This window comes from Canis lupus, chromosome 3 (genome assembly GCF_048164855.1).
Source record: "Canis lupus baileyi chromosome 3, mCanLup2.hap1, whole genome shotgun sequence".
Classification (NCBI taxonomy): Eukaryota; Metazoa; Chordata; class Mammalia; order Carnivora; family Canidae; genus Canis; species Canis lupus.
Genome location: NC_132840.1, coordinates 6,262,864 through 6,281,611, shown reverse-complemented (window position 1 = coordinate 6,281,611; position 18,748 = coordinate 6,262,864). Strand labels below are relative to the sequence as shown.

General features: G+C 43.4%; 1 protein-coding gene across 3 annotated transcripts; it reads right to left on the bottom strand.

Moving 5' to 3' along the window:
* Positions 1–1,304: 1,304 nt before the first annotated feature.
* Positions 1,305–18,516, bottom strand: CMTM2 (CKLF like MARVEL transmembrane domain containing 2). Of its 3 annotated transcripts, none has more exons than XM_072814205.1 (4): positions 18,099–18,511; positions 17,804–17,965; positions 2,109–2,210; positions 1,305–1,683 (listed from the first exon to the last, which is right to left on the bottom strand). In XM_072814205.1, exons 1-4 carry the CDS (start codon positions 18,372–18,374, stop codon positions 1,468–1,470), a joined length of 756 nt encoding a protein of 251 aa, XP_072670306.1. In that variant the 5' UTR covers positions 18,375–18,511; the 3' UTR covers positions 1,305–1,467. The 3 variants fall into 3 exon arrangements, with proteins under 3 accessions (XP_072670306.1, XP_072670315.1, XP_072670324.1); XM_072814214.1 differs by having other exon boundaries at positions 17,804–17,962; positions 18,099–18,509; XM_072814223.1 differs by lacking the exon at positions 2,109–2,210 and having other exon boundaries at positions 18,099–18,516.
* Positions 18,517–18,748: the final 232 nt, after the last annotated feature.

The window sequence follows — 18,748 nt, the reverse complement described above, 5'->3', positions numbered from 1 at the left end:
GTCCTTCTTTTGTGTCTGCCTTCTTTCACTCAATATAATGTGAGAGTCGTCATTATGAATCTTTTATTTTTATCATTATTCATCATCATGTTGTTTCAATATTCTTATTGCTGAGTTGTATTCCATTTTGTGAATGTAGTAGCACAGTTTACCTCCTTTTGAACATTTAGGCTCTTTTTTGCCTTTTGGCTATGATGAACATTCTAGTCCACCATTCCTCTTGGCTTCGTACCTAGCAGAGGACTTTCAGGTCACACGGCAGGACAGGGTGCACTTTTGAGTTTTTCTCTACAAGGTACTTCCCTCTAGTTGCCCCCACATTGTGACTCATCCTGCCCAGCCCACAGGGAGTACTGTGGGGGCTACAGAGGGAGTATGACTAGAGGGGTGGGGGCCATCCAAGCTCAGGCTTTGCCTGCTCCCCACACCCCAAACGCCATGCTGCATCCTCTTCCCAGCCTCACTTTCTGCTCTGCAGCAGCCGAGTATGTGATCTCCTGGAGGAGTAGACCCTGCCACTTCAGGGATGCCCTGTGGTGCTCAGGGCAAAGGCCCGAGTCAGGACCACGGCTCCCAAGGCCCAGTTGAGCCTTTCAGCCTGTTCCTCACCTCGTTCCTGGCTGGGCTGGGGGGTGCCTTGTTACTTCTCATCTCCTGCCCCACACCTGTCTCCTCTAGCTCCTCATGCATCAGTTTGGGACCTTGTTTTCTTTCCTCTCATGAGTATGACCCTTCTTCGGCCACATGGCTGGTCTGTTCAGTGAGCCTGGGGCCCTCACTGAGGCCTGCGTGTGGGAACTGTGGCTCCAAGGCCCAGCTGAGGGCCTTGTTCAGGTCCTCACTGAGGGAGATACCGCAGGTCCCAGAGGCCTGGCTCCCTCAGGCCTTCCTGTGCCCATGCCGCCTGACTCCCACTCTAGGAGGCCCTGAGCCCTGAGGGGATGATACCGCCTCTTTGCCCTCCTCCCGAATGGACCTCAAACGAGCACCCATGCTAAAGTGCAAAGAGTAAGGAAGGCCAACAGCCTATTTTTCTCATAGCGACTACCTGGATGTTCTCAAAAAATGGAAAATAAAAATATCAATATGAACAAAATGTTCATTTTGTTTTCCAGTCTCATGTTTTCCTCTGGCCCTTTTGGCTGGTCACTGTTGACAGCCGCTGTCACCCACACCGCCGGTCCCCCACACCTTGTGTGCCCTGTGGCCTGCAGGGGGCCTGAGAGGCCCAGCTCCGGTCTTGCCCTCTGCATCAAAACTCTTGGGAACTTTTGTTGAATGAACAAAATAATGTTTACGTCAACTTTAGGCTTTAAAAATCCATTTAAAGAAGAATTTCTTTTCCAAGCAAAGGTGGTTATTAGGATGGAAAAGAAAACCATTCTAGAGAGAAGACAAGACACATAGTGGACATAAGTTTTGTGGTAAAACACATTGCCAGTTCTGACAGCAGGGGTCTCCTTCCCATTATTTCTTGCCTCCCTTTTCTTTATCCTTGGGCTTTTCTGCTTTTTCTGCTGCCTTTTCTGGTGGTTTTTCTCCTTCCTTTGGCTTTTCAGCCTTTTGGTCCTTTCCTGGAGGAGGAGGAGTCAGCACATTCCTTTTGATTCTCTTGCCTTTGAAATGTTTTCTTTGAAGACATATATCGATTAAAGCAAAAAGTCCAGCCACACCAATAAGGATCTGGAAGACAAAAGGATGCTGGTTACTTTTGCTTTTCATTCCAAAGCTGGCATAGTCCCTCTTTGTTTCTTATTCATCAGCAGGTGCTGGTTATCACATCCCTTGCTCCCCACAAACTTCCAGACCAGAGACATTCTAAGTTTGCCCCTCCCTTCACCTCAGCTTCCCAATCCCCAGCTTGGGTGTGGCCCTTTGCCTCAGAGGACAGCTAGGAAGAGGGAGCCCTGACCTCGGCTGGCTCCCTGGACAGCATCTTTAAGCGGCTTCTTCATTGGAAACATTTACCAACTTCACTTTTAAACTCTGCATGGGTCCCGAGATTTTGGAAAAAGAAAAGAAGTCCTCTCCTTAAGTCAGAGGAAAACACTCATTCTCCAGAAGAGGTGATTTCTGAGCAAATAAAGTACCCAACATGAAAGACTCACCACAGCAATGAAGTAGTGCATGGGCATGGTTTGTCGGCTTTTCACAGCTATGATCACGGCCCCCACAAGAAAAATGAAGGCAAACAGATCATTGAGAAGGTCCTGAAAGTGTGGGAGACAGGAGAGTCAGCCTCAACCAAGACCCCCCTCAGCACCCAACCTGGCATAGACCTCCTCCAGAGGTGATGGTTTCCAAACTTCTGCCTGATTTAAAAAATATATATATGTGAAGATAAATATACATCAGCTGGGTGGCATGCTGTGGCCCCCAGGGCTGGGCTCTTTGAGTTGAGACCCAAAGCCCAGGGTGCTTAGCGGCCTTCATGGGCCCCTTCTGCTGCCACTTTCTCTGAAAGGACACATTTAGTGGCTAGTTACACTTTAATTTCTTTTTTCTCCCCAATACTCATTTAAGTGAATGCACAATGATTCAAATTAATGGTGAGTACAAACCCCATCATCAGTCTGGGGAGGGGGCCAGCTCTCCCCTCTGGATCCCGGGTGGGCTGTGCTGCTTGCAGGAACTTCTGTTGGATTCTGGCCTCTCTGGTTATGACCCTGGCAGCCTCCTCGACCCCTGTCCCCACCCCTCCCGCCTTACTTCCTAGACACTCCCCTCTTTGCAAGTCCACACCACTTCCTCCATCATCAACCTTCCTTCTCATCCCTTCTGGCCTCCATCTTACCCTTGCCCCATACTTGCTTCCCTTTCCTTCCTGACCAGGTCCAGATGTTCCCAGACTGAGCAGAAGGGCTGCTTTCCCCGCAAGTACCACACACTGCCACCCCCTAGCATAGCCAAGCTTAGAGTTGGCCAAAGCATGACCACTGTAAGCCAGCCTCCTCCCCTATCACTCCTGGGGTAATGGTGGTCCAGAGCTTGTGGACCTCTTAATCCTGTGGGCAACAGCCAGCTCTGCAGCCCTGGATGAGGCCCGCCCTTCCCCTTGGTTGCCGTGATGCTGTTTTCTCTTAACTGTCTTTCCCTGGTTGCTTGTCATGGGCCTTTTCTTTTTCAGGCTCTTAAATTTTATTATTTTGAAAAAGATTTTGTTTGAGAAAGAGAGAGAGCGTGCGTGTGCATGAGAGGGGGGGAGGGGCAGAAGGAGAAGAAGAAGCAGGCTCTCCACTGAGCACAGAGCCCAATGCAGGGCTCGATCCCAGGACCCTGAGATCATGACCTGAGCCGAAGGCAGACGCTTAATTAACTGAGCCACCCAGGTGCCCCTGGTTTTTGAATTTTAATACATTGCAAACATCCCATCCCTACTTCCACCTCTAGCAGCCATGAACCACTGAGATTAAACAGATTTTAACATTTTGCAATATTTGCTTAGATCTCTAAAAAAAAAAAAGAAAAAAAAAAGCCAGAAGTAAAACTTCATAGAGCCACAGTATCCCTACTCTGCCCTTTCATGCCCCTTGCTCAGAGGCAGCCACACACATTGGGAGCTAATGGGTACTCTTCCCAAGAGTGTATTTGTATTTTCTTCCATATTATATATTCAGAAACAGTATATACTAGTTTGTGCATTTTGCAAGTTTAGATTTAAATTTAAATAAAAGATATCTTCTAGCATTGACACCCCCCCCGCCTTTTAAAGATTTTATTTATTTGGAGAGAACATGTGCATGAGTGGTGGGAAGGAAAGGGGCACAGGGAGAGAGAATGTCGAGCAGACTCTGTGCTGAGTGCGGCACCCTACCTGGGGCTTAATCTCATAACCCTGACCAAGCTCTTCCAAAAAATGAGGAGGGGACCACACCCAAACTCATTTTATAAAGTCAGCATTTTCGTGATACCAAAGCCAAAAGAGGACACTATTGGAAAAGAAAACTTCAGGCCAATCCCTGATGGATGGAAATGCCAAAAGCCTTGGTAAAATGCCAGCAGACTGAATTCAGCAGCACATTAAAAGGATTATCCACCATGATCGAGTAGGCTTTATCCTTGGGATGCAAGAATGTTTTACATTTATGCAAATCAATCAGTGTGGTAGGTCACATTAGTAAAATGAGAGAAAAGAATCATATGATCATCTCAATAGACAAAAAGTGTTTGACAAAATCCAACATCCATCCATCATAAAAACTCCCAACAAATTAGGCATAGAAGGAATATAACTCAACATAATAAAGACCATATATGACAAGCCCATAGCTAACATCATATTCAGTGGTGAAAGGTTGAAAGCTTTTCCTCCAAGATCAGACACAAAACAAGGGCGTCCTCTCTCACCACTCCTATTCAGCATAGTATGGGAAATCCACGGTTCAGCAGTCAGACAAGAAGACAAAGGTATCATCATATCCCTGATCTCATTTTTCTATTGGTTTTAAAATTTTTGTTTATGATATCTTCTGCTGTAAAGTTTTAATTTTAATTGATACATAGTTTCTCCCTCTCTCACACACACATTCCCAAGGAGGTTTATTCAATATTCTGTTCAACCGATTTATAATGCCACCTTCGCCATATACGAAGTTGCCATACGTATGTAGGTCTGTTTCTGAGTTCTCTTTTTATTCCTACGTTCGTTTTCTCAGGTGACCTCAGCAAAATTGCATAGGCTGGGTGGCTTAGACAACAGACATTTATTTTTCTCACGGTTCTGAGGGCTAGAAGTCCCTGATCAAGGTGCCATTATATTCAGTTTCTGATAAGGACTATTCCTGGTTTGCAGATGGCTGCCTTCTTGCTATGCCCCCATATGGCTTTTCTGTAGTGTGTGCAAGGTGGGGTTGTGGGGGGAGGCAGGGGGAGACAAAGAGGGGAGAGGAAGAGGGAGAGAGAGAGCTCTCTATTGTCTTTTCTTACAGGGACACTTCTATTGGATTAGGGTCCTACTCTTTTGACTTCATTTAATCTTAAGTATTACTCTAGAGCCCCCATCTATAAGCATAGTCACTCTGGAGGTTAGGATTTCAGCCTATGAATTTTGGGGATACCCATTCAGTCCATAACAATTCCATTACTCTTTTTGTCAATCCCTAAGCTAGGACCAAAGCTTTATAGTAATTCTGGCATCTTGTTGAGTGAGTTAATCCTCGTAAGAATTTTAGAATAACCTTGTAAAGTTCCAGGAACAACCTCTGTCAGATTTAAATTTCATGTAATTTATATAGATTATTATGGAATTAAATCATCTTTATGGTAGTACTTCTTCAAATCTGTGAATATGGGGTATTTTTCCAGTTATGTAGAGTTTTCTTTTATTTCCATTAATAAACTGTGATCTCTGTGTAAAGTCTTACACATCTTTGAACAGGTTCATTCTAAGTTTCTTGTAGTTTCTGTTGCTGTTTTATTTATTTATTTTTTAAGATTTTATTTATTCATGAGAGACACAGAGAGGCAGAGACATAGGCAGGAGGAGAAGCAGGCTGCCTACAGGGAGCCCAATGTAGGACTTGATCCTGGGACCCTGGGATCACAACCTGAGCCAAAGGCAGATGCTCAACCACTGAGCCAGACACCCGGATACCCAGGAGTCCCATCTGTTGCTGTTTTAAATAGTTTATTAAAAGTCACATTTTCTCATTGTTCACTGCTAGTATTCAGGAACTCTATTGTTTGTCTCTGGTTACTTTGTTGTACTCAAGCAACTCTGGTAATTCCACTGTCGATCCTCTTAGATTTTCTATGTAGAGAATCATATCTGTGAATGATTCTAGTTTTTTTCCCCTTCCCAATCCATACATGTTTTTTCTTGTTACACTGTGACTGATTTAAGATCTCCAGCACAGTGCTATACAGAAGGAAGGCTAGTAGCACTGCGAAGGAAACGCTTCTAAAGTTTTACCATGAAATGCAATGGTTATTGTAGGTTTGGGGAGGTACCTACTATTAATATAAGTTCTCTTTTAAAGTAGTTTGCTAAGAGTTTTCTAAAAATTAATATTGAATATTACTTAACAGTTTGTATGAAGCTCATGAGATGATGATGTGGTTTTCTCCTTTATTTTTTTTTTTTAAAGATTTTATTTGTTTATTCATGAGAGACACACACAGAGAGAGGCACAGACACAGGCAGAGGGAGAAGCAGGCTCTCTGCAGGGAGCCCGACGTGGGCCTTGATCCTGGGTCCACGCCCCAGGCCAAAGCCCCAGGCCAAAGGTGGCGCTAAACCGCTGAGCCACCTGGGCTGCCTGGTTTTCTCCTTTAGATACAAGATTGTGAATTATATTAGTAGAATTTTGCAGACTAAACCAGCTTTGCATTCCTGACACATTCCCTGCTTGATCATGATGTATTACTTGCTTGTATATTACTTGATTCAGTTTGCTTATATTTTACTGAGGATTTTTATAGCCATATTCAGATAAGCTAGGCATATATACTTTACTTTCCTTAAAATCAGACATTATAAGATCAAAAGCCTACTAGATAATACAACATATTATCAAGACTTTAAAAAATGGGAAGAAAAAAGGGACCAGTGAAACTAGAAATAAAGTCTAGAAATAAACCCTGCATTTGGGATTTTAACATTTAACAAAAATGCCATTTAAAATCAGTGGGGAGGGGCACCTGGGTGTCTTAGTCAGTTAAATGCCTGCCTTTGGCTGAGATCACGGTCCTGGGATAGAGCCCAGTGTTGGACTTCCTGCTCAGAGGGGAGTTGCTTCTTCCCCATTCCCTCTGCCGCCCCAGCCCTTTCATGCTCTCTCACTCTCTCTCTAACGCTCTCTCTCTCTCAAATAAATAACATCTTAAAAAAATTAAATCAGTGAGGAAAAGATATACTGCTTAATAAATGAATAAATTGAGTGATGGGGCAGAACAACTGGATAGGCATAAGGATAAGCTAGAGGGGCGTCTGGATGGTTCAGTCTGTTAAGCGTTAACTCTTGATTTCAGCTCAGGTCATGATCTTGGGGTTGAGACTGACCACCACATTAGGCTCTGCACTGAGCATGGAGCCTGCTTAAGATTTCCTCGCTCAGGACGCCTGGGTGGCTCAGTGGTTGAGTGTCTGCCTTTGGCCCAGGGCATGATCCTAGAGTCCCGGGATCGAGTCCCACATCGGGCTCCCTGCATGGAGCCTGCGTTTCCTTCTGTTTACTTCTCTGCCTTTCTTTGTGTGTCTTTCATGAATAAATAAATAAAACATTTTTTTAAAAAAATTTTTATTTATTTATGATAGTCACAGAGAGAGAGAGAGAGGCACAGAGACACAGGCAGAGGGAGAAGCAGGCTCCATGCACCGGGAGCCCGATGTGGGATTCGATCCCGTGTCTCCAGGATCGTGCCCTGGGCCAAAGGTAGGCGCCAAACCGCTGCGCCACCCAGGGATCCCTAAAACATTTTTTTTAAAGATTCTCTTTCTCTCTCTCATCCTTTGCACACTGCCTCCCCCCCCCCCCCCCATTGGCTCACATGGGTACTCACTCTTAAAAAAAGGTGGATATAAAGCTGGAGTTATGGTTCACACCATATGCCAAAATGACTCCAAATGAACCAAAAGATTTAAATGTAGAAAGTGAAACAAGTGCCAGATGAAAATATGGATGAATTGTTTTATGACTTGTTTTTCTATTTCTTTTTGAGTCAATTTTATGTTAATTTTTCCTAGGAAATTAACTATTATCTCAACTTTCCAATTTATTGGCATAAAAATTCATATTTTCCCTGTAATCTTTAAAAATTCACATTTTCCCTGTAATCTTTAAAAATCTCTTCTTGATCTTTATAGTAGTATTTTTCTTTGCTCATTCTCTCTTTTCCCTCCTGGGGATCCATCTACTTTATTTGTCTTTTCAAATAGCTAGGTTATTTGGTTTTATTAGTCCTCATTAATGGATCTTTGCTTCCTACTTCATGAATTCTAGTTCTTATCTTTGGCATTGCCTTCTTAATTCCATTGTTTTAATTTGGTTTTGGCACCTTCTTAAGACTATTAATTTTTAATCTTCTTTTCTAATTATATAGATTTGAATTTTAATAGTTTAGGGAGACTCTACAGATAGTATCTGTGAATGCAACATAAATACGAAATCTTCGTGTTTGGGGAACACATTAGATTTCCCCCCAAACACCTGGGGATTTAAATTTTACTGATTGATTTCTAATTATATTACACTGAAGTTAGAGAATATGGTCTGGATGACATCAGTTATTTGTTAATTACTTATTTGTTATTTGCTTTGTGTTCTTATTGAGAATAATTTTTTTTAAAGATTTATTTATTCATGAAAGACAGAGAGAGAGAGAGTTAGAGACACAGGCAGAGGGAGAAGCAGACTCCTCACAGGGATCCTGATGTGGGACTCGATCCCAGATTCCAGGATCATGCCCTGAGCTGAAGGCAGATGCTTAACTGCTGAGCCACCCAGGTATCCTGAGAATAAGTTTTCAAAAAGATTTATTTATTTAAGAGAGAGCATGAACAGGGGGAGGGGCAGAGGAAGAGGAAGAGAATCTCGAGCAGAGTCCCCACTGAGTGCAGAGCCCAGCACAGGGCTCAGTCCCAGGACCCTGAGATCATGACCTGAGCCAAAATCAAGAGTCAGACACTTAACCAACTGAGCCACCTGAGGATTATTATTATTATTAAATTATCCTGAGGATAATTTTTATGATTGTTCCAAGTGTACTTGAAAACAACACATAGCCTGTTCTGTTGGGTATAGGGCTCCATACGTTCTGTGCATGTCACTAGATCAAGCTATCAATTGCTGAAGGAGGCATGTCAAAATCTCCCACTATGGTTGCTGTTTGCCAAGTCTTCCTTATAAATAAATAAGTTCATTTAAAAAAAATTATTTATTTATTTATTTACTTAAAAAATATTTATTTATTCATGAGAGACACAGAGAGAGAGAGAGGCAGAGACACAGGCAGAGGGAGAAGCAGGCTCCACGCAGGGAGCCTGATGTGGGCCTTGATCCCGGGACTCCGGGATCACACCCTGGGCTGAAGGCAGACGTTCAACAGCTGAGCCACCCAGACGTCCCTCCAATTCTCTCTTTAGTGTTTATTTAGGTCAATCCACAAGCGCACTAGGCTCTTTGCTTACTGTTCCTTTTTTACATTGCACAAATTTCTTTTTGGTTTAATTTCTTTCTTTCTGAGGTATATCTTTTAGTAGTTCTTTCAGTGAGGGTCAGGGAAATGAAATTGTTTCATTTGTTTAAAAATATATTTTGGAGGCAGCCCTGGTGGCTCAGTGGTTTAGTGCTGCCTTCAGCCCAGGGTGTGATCCTGGAGACCCAGGATTGAGTCCCATGTCAGGCTCCCTGCATGGAGCCTGTTTCTCCCTCTGCCTGTGTCTCTGCCTCTCTCTCTCTCTCTGTTTCTCATGAATAAATAAAATCTTTAAAAAATAAAAAAAAATAAAAATGTATTTTGGAGAATACCTGGGTGGCTCAACAGTTTAGCACCTGCCTTCGGCCCAGGGCGTGATCCTGGAGTCCTGGGATCGAGTCCCATGTCAGGCTCCCTGCATGGAGCATGTTTCTCCCTCTGCCTGTGTCTCTGTCTGTCTCTCTCTCTCTGTGTCTCTCATGAATAAATAAAATCTTTTAAAAAAATTAAATAAAAATAAAATGTTTTTATTTTATGAATACCCACTATTTGCTTCGATGTGGATGGAACTGGAGGGTATTCTGCTGAGTGAAGTAAGTCAAACGGAGGACAATGATCATGTGGTTTCACTCATAGGTGGAATATAAGAAATAGTGAATGGGATTATAAGGGAAAGGAGGGGAACTGAGTGGGAAAAATTAGAGAGGGAGACAAACCATGAGAGATTCCTGACTCTGGGAAACACAGAAAGGGTCGTGGAAGGGGAGGTGGGTGGGAGGATGGGGTAACTGGGTGACGGGCACTAAAGGAGGTCTCTTGATGGGATGACCACTGGGTGTTACACTATATGTTGGCAAATTGAATTTAAATAAAAATGAAAAATGCCTTTATTTATTCTTGCCATCTCATCCCTTTAAAGAAATTATTCCAGTGTTTTCTGGCCACTGTCATTGCTGTTGAAATATATGACGTTAAGTCTAGTAGTTTGAGGGTTTTTGTTGTTGCTTCTGGTTTTGGGTTTTTTTTTAATGCAAATAGTATTTTCTCTTGATTTTAAATTTTCCTTTTTTCTGGTAATCAGCAGTGCCTCTATGACATACCTAAGTGTCGTTTTGTGTTTATTTTTCTTGGTATATCTTTGAGAATTCATATCTTTCATTAACTCTGATATTGGTATGGCCGCCTCAGCTGTCTTTTGGTTACTATTTACGTGGAGTAATTGTTCCCATTTTCGTTTTCAATTTATTTGTATCTTTGGACTAAAAGAATCTGTTATGTTCATATCATATCATTTAAAGTGGATTATTTTAAAAATCCATTCTGATCATCTCTGCCCTAGAGAGTTCAATCCATGTGCACTTAAAGTAATTACTGATAAGGAGTTATTTCCGTCATTTTGCTGGTTTTTTTTTAAATATATCTTTTTGTCCTCAGTTCCTCCACTATTACCTTCTTTTGTTGTTTAATTTTTTTGTAGTGTCAATTTCATTACTTATTTCTTTTTCTATACATTATTTAGTTAATTTATTAGAGGTTACCTTGGGGTTATAATTAATATCTTAAATTTATAATAGTCTAGTTTGAATTGATACCACCTTAGGCTTACTAGTACACAAAACTCTTATTGTTATCATCATAAATTGTATCTTTACATACAGTCCCATTAACGGAGATTTATAATTATTGTTTTATGTATTCATCTTTTAACTCATATCAGAAAAAAGTTACAATCAAAACATGCAACAATAATGTATTTTATAGGGATCCCTGGGTGGCGCAGCGGTTTGGCGCCTGCCTTTGGCCCAGGGCGCGATCCTGGAGACCCGGGATCGAATCCCACGTCGGGCTCCCGGTGCATGGAGCCTGCTTCTCCCTCTGCCTGTGTCTCTGCCTCTCTCTCTCTCTCTGTGACTATCATAAATAAATGAAAGTTAAAAAAAAATAATGTATTTTATATTTATCTATGTAGTTACTTTTACTGGTGTTCTTTATTCTTTTATGGCTTCAAGTTACTGTCTAGTGTCCTCTCATTTGAGCCTGAAGGACCTCCTTTAGCATTTCATGTAAGGCAGGTCTACTAGCAACAAACTTTTATCTAAGAATGTCTTAGTTTCTCCTTTTTTTTTTTTTAAAGATTTTATTTATTTGAGAAAGAGAGAGAGAGAGAGAGCACAAGCAGGGAGAGTGGCAGAGGGAGATGGAGACGCTGAGCAGGGAGCCTGATGTAGGGCTCAATCCCAGGACCCTGGGATCATGACCTGAGCCAAAGGCAGACACTTAACTGACTAAGCCATCTAGGTACCCCTTCTCCTTCATTTTTGAATAATTTAAAAGATTTATTTATTTATTTGAAAGAGAGAGAATGTGTATGTGAGCAGGGCAGTGGGAAAGGGAAAGAGAAGCAGACTCTATGCTGAGTGTGGAGCCCGACGTAGAGCTCAGTCTCATGGTCCTGAGATCATGAACTGAGCTGAAGTCAAGAGTCAGGTGCTCAACTGAAGATGCTTCAAAATGGAAAATTTTGAAGGATGATTTCAATTTTGAAGGGTATTGTTTTCATTTCCTGAAGATGCCATAACACAGTACCACCAAGTAGGTGGCTTACAATAACATAAATTAAAAATAAAACAAAACTAAAAAAAAAAAAAAGAAAAACCCCATAAATTTATTATTTAATGGTTCTGGAGGCCAGAGGTCTGAAATCAAGGTGTTGGCAGAGTCATGTTACCTATGAAGGTACTGGAAATGATCTGGCCTCTCTTCAAGTTTCTGGTAACTTTAAGCATTCCTTGGCTTGTTTCCCCTTCTATTCTCTTCCTGTCTCCTTACATCACCTTCCCTCTGAGCATGTCTATCTCTGTGTCCAAATTTCTACTTTTTATAACGATACTAGTCATATTGGATTAGAGCTCACTATAATGACCTCATGATCGGCAAAGGCCCTTTACTCCAAATAAGGTCATGTTCACAGGTACTGGGTGTTAGGACTTCAACATCTTTTTAGGGGACACAGTTCAACTCATAACAGATAGCAAATATGAAAGATAGAATTCTTGGTTGACAGGGTTTGTTTGTTCTTTCAGGACTTTAAGTACATCATTCCACTGTCTCAGGTCTCCATGGTTTCTGATGTGAAATTGGGCGTTAATCCTATTAAAGTTCATCTGTATGAGATTATGAGATTAGTTGCTTCTCTTGTTTGTGGCTTTCAAGACTTTGTCATTGTTTCTGGACAGTTTGATTATAGTGTGTCTCAGTGTGGCTCACTTTGAGTGAGGACCTACTTGGTCCTTTTTGAATGTGTAGATTTGTATCTTTTATCAAATTTGGAAAGTTTTTTTTTTTTTTTTTTACCATTTCTTCAAATATTCTTTCTTCCCCTTTCTCTCTCTCTTCTTTTGGGATTCAGCATATGTTAGAATACTTGATGGTGCCTCATAGGTCTCTTCAGTTTTTTCATTCTTTTTTTCTTTCATTTCCTCAGACTGGATAATCTCAATTGGCCTATCTTCAAGTTCACAAATTCATGCTGTCTGCTCAAATCTGCCGTTAAACCAGTCTAGTCAGTTCTTCATTTCAGTTATATTATTTTCAGCTCCAGAATTTCTTCCTGATTCCTTTTTATAATTTCTCTTTACTGATATTTTCTACTTGTTCATGAATTGTTTTTCTGGTTTTAGTTCTTTAAGCATTTTTAAGACAATGGATTTTAACTCTTTGTCTAGTAAGTCTAATATCTGGGCTTTCTCAGAGACAGTCTCTATTAATTTTTTTTCCTTGTGAATGGACCATACTTTATTTCTTTGCATGCTTTATAATTCTGGGCATCTTGAATATTATAATGTAGTTACTCTGTAAACCATATTCTCCTCCTTCCCCAGGATTTGTTGTTGCTGATTGTTGTGAGTTGTAGACATCTGTATGTTTAATGACTTTTTTTCTAAACTGTTTTTTTTTTAATTTTTTTATTTATTTATGATAGTCACAGAGAGAGAGAGAGAGAGAGGCAGAGACACAGGCAGAGGGAGAAGCAGGCTCCATGCACCGGGAGCCTGATGTGGGATTCGATCCCGGGTCTCCAGGATCGCGCCCTGGGCCAAAGGCAGGCGCCAAACCGCTGCGCCACCCAGGGATCCCTCTAAACTGTTTTTTAAAGACTGTATTCTTCTAGTCCTGCCACTGAAGTCGCTGTTTCACTAGATTAATGGTCAGGTAGTGATTTTTATTAAAAAATTTTTTTAAAGATTTTTATTTATTTGACACACACACACACACACACACACAGAAAGTGAGCACAAGCAGGGGAGTGGCAGGCAGAGGGACAGGGAGAAGCAGGTTTCCCACAGAGCAGGGAATCCAATGTAGGGCTGATCCCAGGACCCTGGGGCCATGACCTGAACCAAAGGCAGATGCTTAACTGGCTGAGCTACCCAGTCACCCCTTAATTTTTTTTAAAGATTTTATTTATTCATTTGAGACGCACAGAGAGAGGGCAAGCATGAGCAGCAGGGGGAGGCAGAGGGAGAGGGAGAAGCAGACTCCTTGCCGAGCCAGGAGTGGATGCAGCATTTGATCCCAGGACCTGGAGATCATGACCTGAGCCAAAGGCAGATGCTTAACCATCTGAACTCCCAGGTACCTTCAGGTAGTGATCTGAAAGAGATTTCCTTAAATATCTGGAAACAAACAAAAGTACTCTACTAGTCTTTGCAAGTTGGCTTTGTGTTGAGGTACTCCTTCAACACTTGTCCAAGCTATTTAGAACTCTGTTTTCACCTGCTGCTTGTGCAGAACCTAGAAGTCTGCAAGGGGCACAAGCTTAGGGTCTTTTGCGAGCATGTGTCCAGCCCTCGGCACATGTGTGGCCTTCTGGATTTCCTGGTATGTGTAGTAGCTTTGCATAGCTCTTACTCCCCACTGTATTTCCTTCTCCAGCCTCTTCCCAAACTCTGGTCTGTCTATTCCTTGCCTCATCTGATTTTCCTTGCCTCAGGTGGCTATGGTTAGTAGATATCCTTTAAATAGTTTTGACAGGGACGCCTGGGTGGCTCAGCAGTTGAGTGTCTGCCTTTGGCTCAGGGCATGATCCCAGGATCAAGTCCCATATTGGGCTCCTTGCAAGGAGCTTGCTTTTCCTGTCTCTGCCTCTGTCTGTCTATCATGAATAAGTAAATAAAATCTTAAAAAAAATACTTTTGACAAATGATATCCAGGAAGCTGCTTCAGCCCTAAAAAAGCTCTGAGGCAGGTAAAAGAAAGTCAAGTTCCTGGGCCTGTCCCTCAAGGAGCCACCAGGCACAACCATCATTTTTTGACAATAGGTCTGTATTGTTCCTTCTGTTACCAGCGAAGAACATGACCAGAAATGGGGGCTGTTGTATTCATGGTTATGGACAAGCTGGGATGTGAGGGATGGTGGGTAGTTAAAATGTCACAAGACTCCTTTACCAAATTCAACAGCTTCTTTCTTCCTTAAGCATTCTTCTGATTGTTTAAGTTTTTTTTTTTTAAAGGTTGATTTATTTGAGAGACAGAGAGAGAGAGTGGGGTGGAGGGGCAGAGGCAGAGGGAGGGAGAAACTCAAGCAGGCTCCATGCCCAGGACAGAACCCAACAACGGGGCTCAATCTTACGACCCTGAGATCACAACCTGAGCTGGAACCAAGAGTTGGATGTTTAATCCACTGTGCCACCCAGATGCCCCATAAGTTTTTAAAAATTAGATTCCAGAGTCATGAAAAAGTTGATTCTGACAGTTTTTGACAGCCAAATCATTATTTTAGTGGAGAGACAGAATTTTGGTGTTCCCAACTCTGCCATTTTTAGTGGTTATTCATTAAATCTGGAGATTCTTGAGGCACCTGGGTGGCTCAGTGGTTGAGCATCTGCCTTCAGCTCAGGTCGTGATCCCAAAGTCCTGGAATCGAGTCCCACATTAGGCTCCCCATGGGGAGCCTGCATCTCTGTGTCTTTCATGAATAAATAAAATATTTAAAAATAAATAAATCTGGAGAGTTCTCAGTCATTTTCGCTCTGAGTATTTCTACTCCATTCTTATGAGTCTCTTCTTCTAGAAGTCCTATTAGGCTTATGATGGACTTTCTCATTCCATTTTCTCTGACTCAGCTTCTCTCATATTTTCTGTCTTTATCTCTCAGTGCCATATTCTGGGTAATATCCCCACATCTTTCCCCCACCCCATATCTTTTGGTTTGCTAGTTCTCCAGCTTTGTCTAATATGCTTTATAGCACATTATTGACAGTTTTATTTCAATAACTATGTTTAATTCTAGATACCATATTTTATATTTTAAAAAAGATCTTTTTATTCTGTCTTCAGAATGTCTTATTCTGTTGTTAGGGCTCTGTTTATATATTTATTTTTTTAAGATTTTATTCATTTATTCATGAGAGACACAGAGAGGCAGAGACACAGGCAGAGGGAGAAGCAAGCCCCCCCGCAAGGAGCCTAATATGGGACTCGATCCCGCATTCCGGGATCATGCCCTGAGCCCAAGGCAGACACTCAACTGCTGAGTCACCCAGGCGTTCCTCTGCTTATATCTTTATTTTAAGTATATTTCTTATTATTTTAAGACAGCTCTTCTATCAATCTCATATTCTCAGGGTTCTAATCCTCCCATTTGTTAGGTTTGCTGATTCTCAATTATTAGACATGGGGATTTTAAAATCAGGCATTTTGTAGTTTTGAACTGTGAACTCATTTTTGACAAGTCTCCCCCTCCTCCCCTGCTGCCCCCACCTCTCCTGTGGGTATCTCTTTATACTTTGATTGTGACTTTGCATTTGTTTCTGTCAGGAGTTCCAAGGACATCATCAGAACATCATTAAATTAGAATTAATTTTTATGCTAATTCCCAGGCACAAGTCTTCTAGGCTTGTGCCTACATTTAAAGATGAAAGTAGTAAAAATTCAAACCAAATCTGTACAAAATTCAGGTTCAAAATTTCTGTTTTCTCAAGGTAAGTGTGTGTGTGTGTGTGTGTGTGTGTGTGTGTGTTTCAATTCAAAGCTCAGACAGAGGTGAACATGCTTTCTTATTCTTCTGTGTGGGGGAAAGGTATCTTCTCTGCCTGTCTTTTCCCTAAGGGGGCAGTCTTTTCAGGGTGCTGGCTTATGCAGGGGTCTCAGTTCTAAATCCCCATTTTGCTGAAGACCAAGGCCTCTCACCTCCTGTAACTTATGAGTGCATGAAAATCCATATGGGGTAATACTTTGTGGGCTGTTCCCACCCACACTTCAGTAGCTTATTTGATCACTGCCCTGTTTTTCATTGCTGGCATTTGTTTCTTTTCTTTCTTTTTTTTTTTTTCTTTTTCTCTTTTTTTGCTGGCTCAGTCATTCAGCTATAGCAGTTGTGTTTACATTTTCCCTAAGTGCAGCAGGAGGATTTTCAGAGTTTATTGATTTTTCATTTCACTGGAACTGAAAGTATCTTCTCAAGTTCCTTGGAGTCAGCCCTCTGCCTTTCTACTCTATCTTCTGTTTATTCCTTTTCCCAAGAGTCTTATTTGGTCCTCCTCTCCCTGTATTGGGGGGTTCTCACCTACCCTGCTGAGACCTATGAATCCCTAGGCCCTGATCACTTTGGACAAGGAAGCAGGACAGAATGCAGTTAGGGACTCAAACTTTACTGGTAAAGCTGGATTTGAATCCTTTTTCTTGCCGCTTACTAGCTAAGTTATCTGGGGGTAAGTTACTTGGTTATCCTGAGACCATTTTATGTGTAAAGTGCGTGAAGCCTTGAGTTTAGGGCTCTGGAGGCACGCTGGGAATATGCAGTGACATGGGAGTTTGGTGGATGTGCTCTGTGATTACACAGATGATGGGTAGGGATTCAAGTCCCTACACCCTCAGGCACAGCATCAAGCACTTTGTAATTATTTCTCAGGCACAATCCCATGAGAGATTATTACTGTCCTCATGTTACAGATGAAGGAAACAGGCTATAGGTGGTTGGGTAACTTGCCCAGCTCCTGTTCCAATGGATGACTACTTTGGGCTGAACATTCTGGGCTTAACTTTATTTATTTATTTATTTATTTTAAGAAAGAGAGAACACGTGCATGGCAGGGGAGGGGGCAGAGGGAGAAGGAGAGAGAATCTTAAGCAGGCTCCATGCCTACTGCAGAGCCTTACAGGGGCTCGATCTCACAACCCTGAGATCATGACCTGAGCAGAAATCAAGTTTGGATGCTTAACCGACTGGGCCATTCAGGTGCCCCTATGCTTAACATCCTTGGTTTTCTCCTTTGATTTCTGGGGGTGGGGTACCTTCTGGGGTGATCTCCCCATTCAAATGTGAGCTGGCACAGAAGTGGGAGGAACAGCTGGTTGTTGTACCTCACCTGCTGTGGTGGAGAGCATAGCTTCAGGAAAGCAAAGACCTCTTCCTTTGACCACTAGATACATAAGAGCCGCCACCATCCCCACCCCAAAGCTGGACTTTTTGAAAGCCTTTTCTACCTAACTTCAGCTGCCCTATCCTGGATCCTAGCCCCACCGGAGGTGCTGAGCTCATGCCCTCGGCACAAGTATGTTGGGGGGTGGGGAACGGACGTATTGCTCTGTTCACAGTCACTTCCATTTATCAAGACACATGCATGAAGGCACAGTAGTCCCACGCACTCCCTACCTCCTCACTTACCGAAATCGGCCACAGGATGAAAGGCATATATCTGTTGATGGCGAAGGTGTAGGTAATGAAGAAGAAGCAGAAGACGGACAACTCCATGGTGATGATGAGGGTCAGGAGAGGGTGCACCGTGGTCCCCGTGAACATTATCATCGAAGCTATTAGGCAGCTCTGCTGGGAGACATGCAAGCAAAGGGCTCTCCTCAGCCCTCCAGCTCCTCGGGGCCCATCTGGAGTGAGCTCCTTCTCTCTCCCCATCGTTCTCCACCCACCCCACCCCCCACCACCCGGTACCAGCCCGACTTACCAAGCTCAGGATCTTGACCTCGGCGTGCCCCATAACCCAGAACTCTCTATTGCTGTCCTTGAGTTCCCACTTGTAGCGACGACACCCCTTCCTCGTGCCCACTTCATCCTTGGGCTGCACCGACTTCTCCTTTTTCTTGGGCTCCTCTTTCTGGTCCTGGTCCTGGGGTTTGGCGCCCGGCGGAGGGGGCGGAGGCGCGGCTGCGGCCGGGGCTGGGTCCGGGGCGGGGGCCGGGGCGGGGGCCGCCGCTTTGCCCTTCTTGCCTTTGTCAGCCATCCTTGCGTGGGAGTTGTCACCGCCTGCCGGATCTCTCCTGCTGTCCCCGGACAGGCCTGGCCTCTGAGCGCGCCTGGTGCCACCACCCGCTCAGAGGTCCCGCTCAGCCAACGGCCGGGCCCGGCGAACGCCAACGCCCCGGCGCCCCCCACGCGCCGCGGGTGCCCGCGCGCCCTCACCTGGCTGCGGCCTCACCCGGCTGCGGCCTCACCTTGCTGCGGCCTCACCCGGCTGCGCCCTCACCTGGCTGCGGCCTCACCCGGCTGCGGCCTCACCCGGCTGCGCCGTCACCTTGCTGCGGCCTCACCTTGCTGCAGCCTCACCTGGCTGCGCCCTCACCCGGCTGCGCCGTCACCTTGCTGCGGCCTCACCTT

Bases quoted from the DNA above. Each gene is read 5' to 3' on its own strand.
- CMTM2 (XM_072814205.1), bottom strand. From the start codon at position 18,374: ATGGCTGACAAAGGCAAGAAGGGCAAAGCGGCGGCCCCCGCCCCGGCC. The intron at 2,211-17,803 runs GTAAGTGAGGAG...CCACACTTTCAG, and splicing joins TCATCCTGTGGCCGATTTCG to GACCTTCTCAATGATCTGTT. The intron at 1,684-2,108 runs GTGAGTCTTTCA...TTTGTCTTCCAG, and splicing joins TGCACTACTTCATTGCTGTG to ATCCTTATTGGTGTGGCTGG.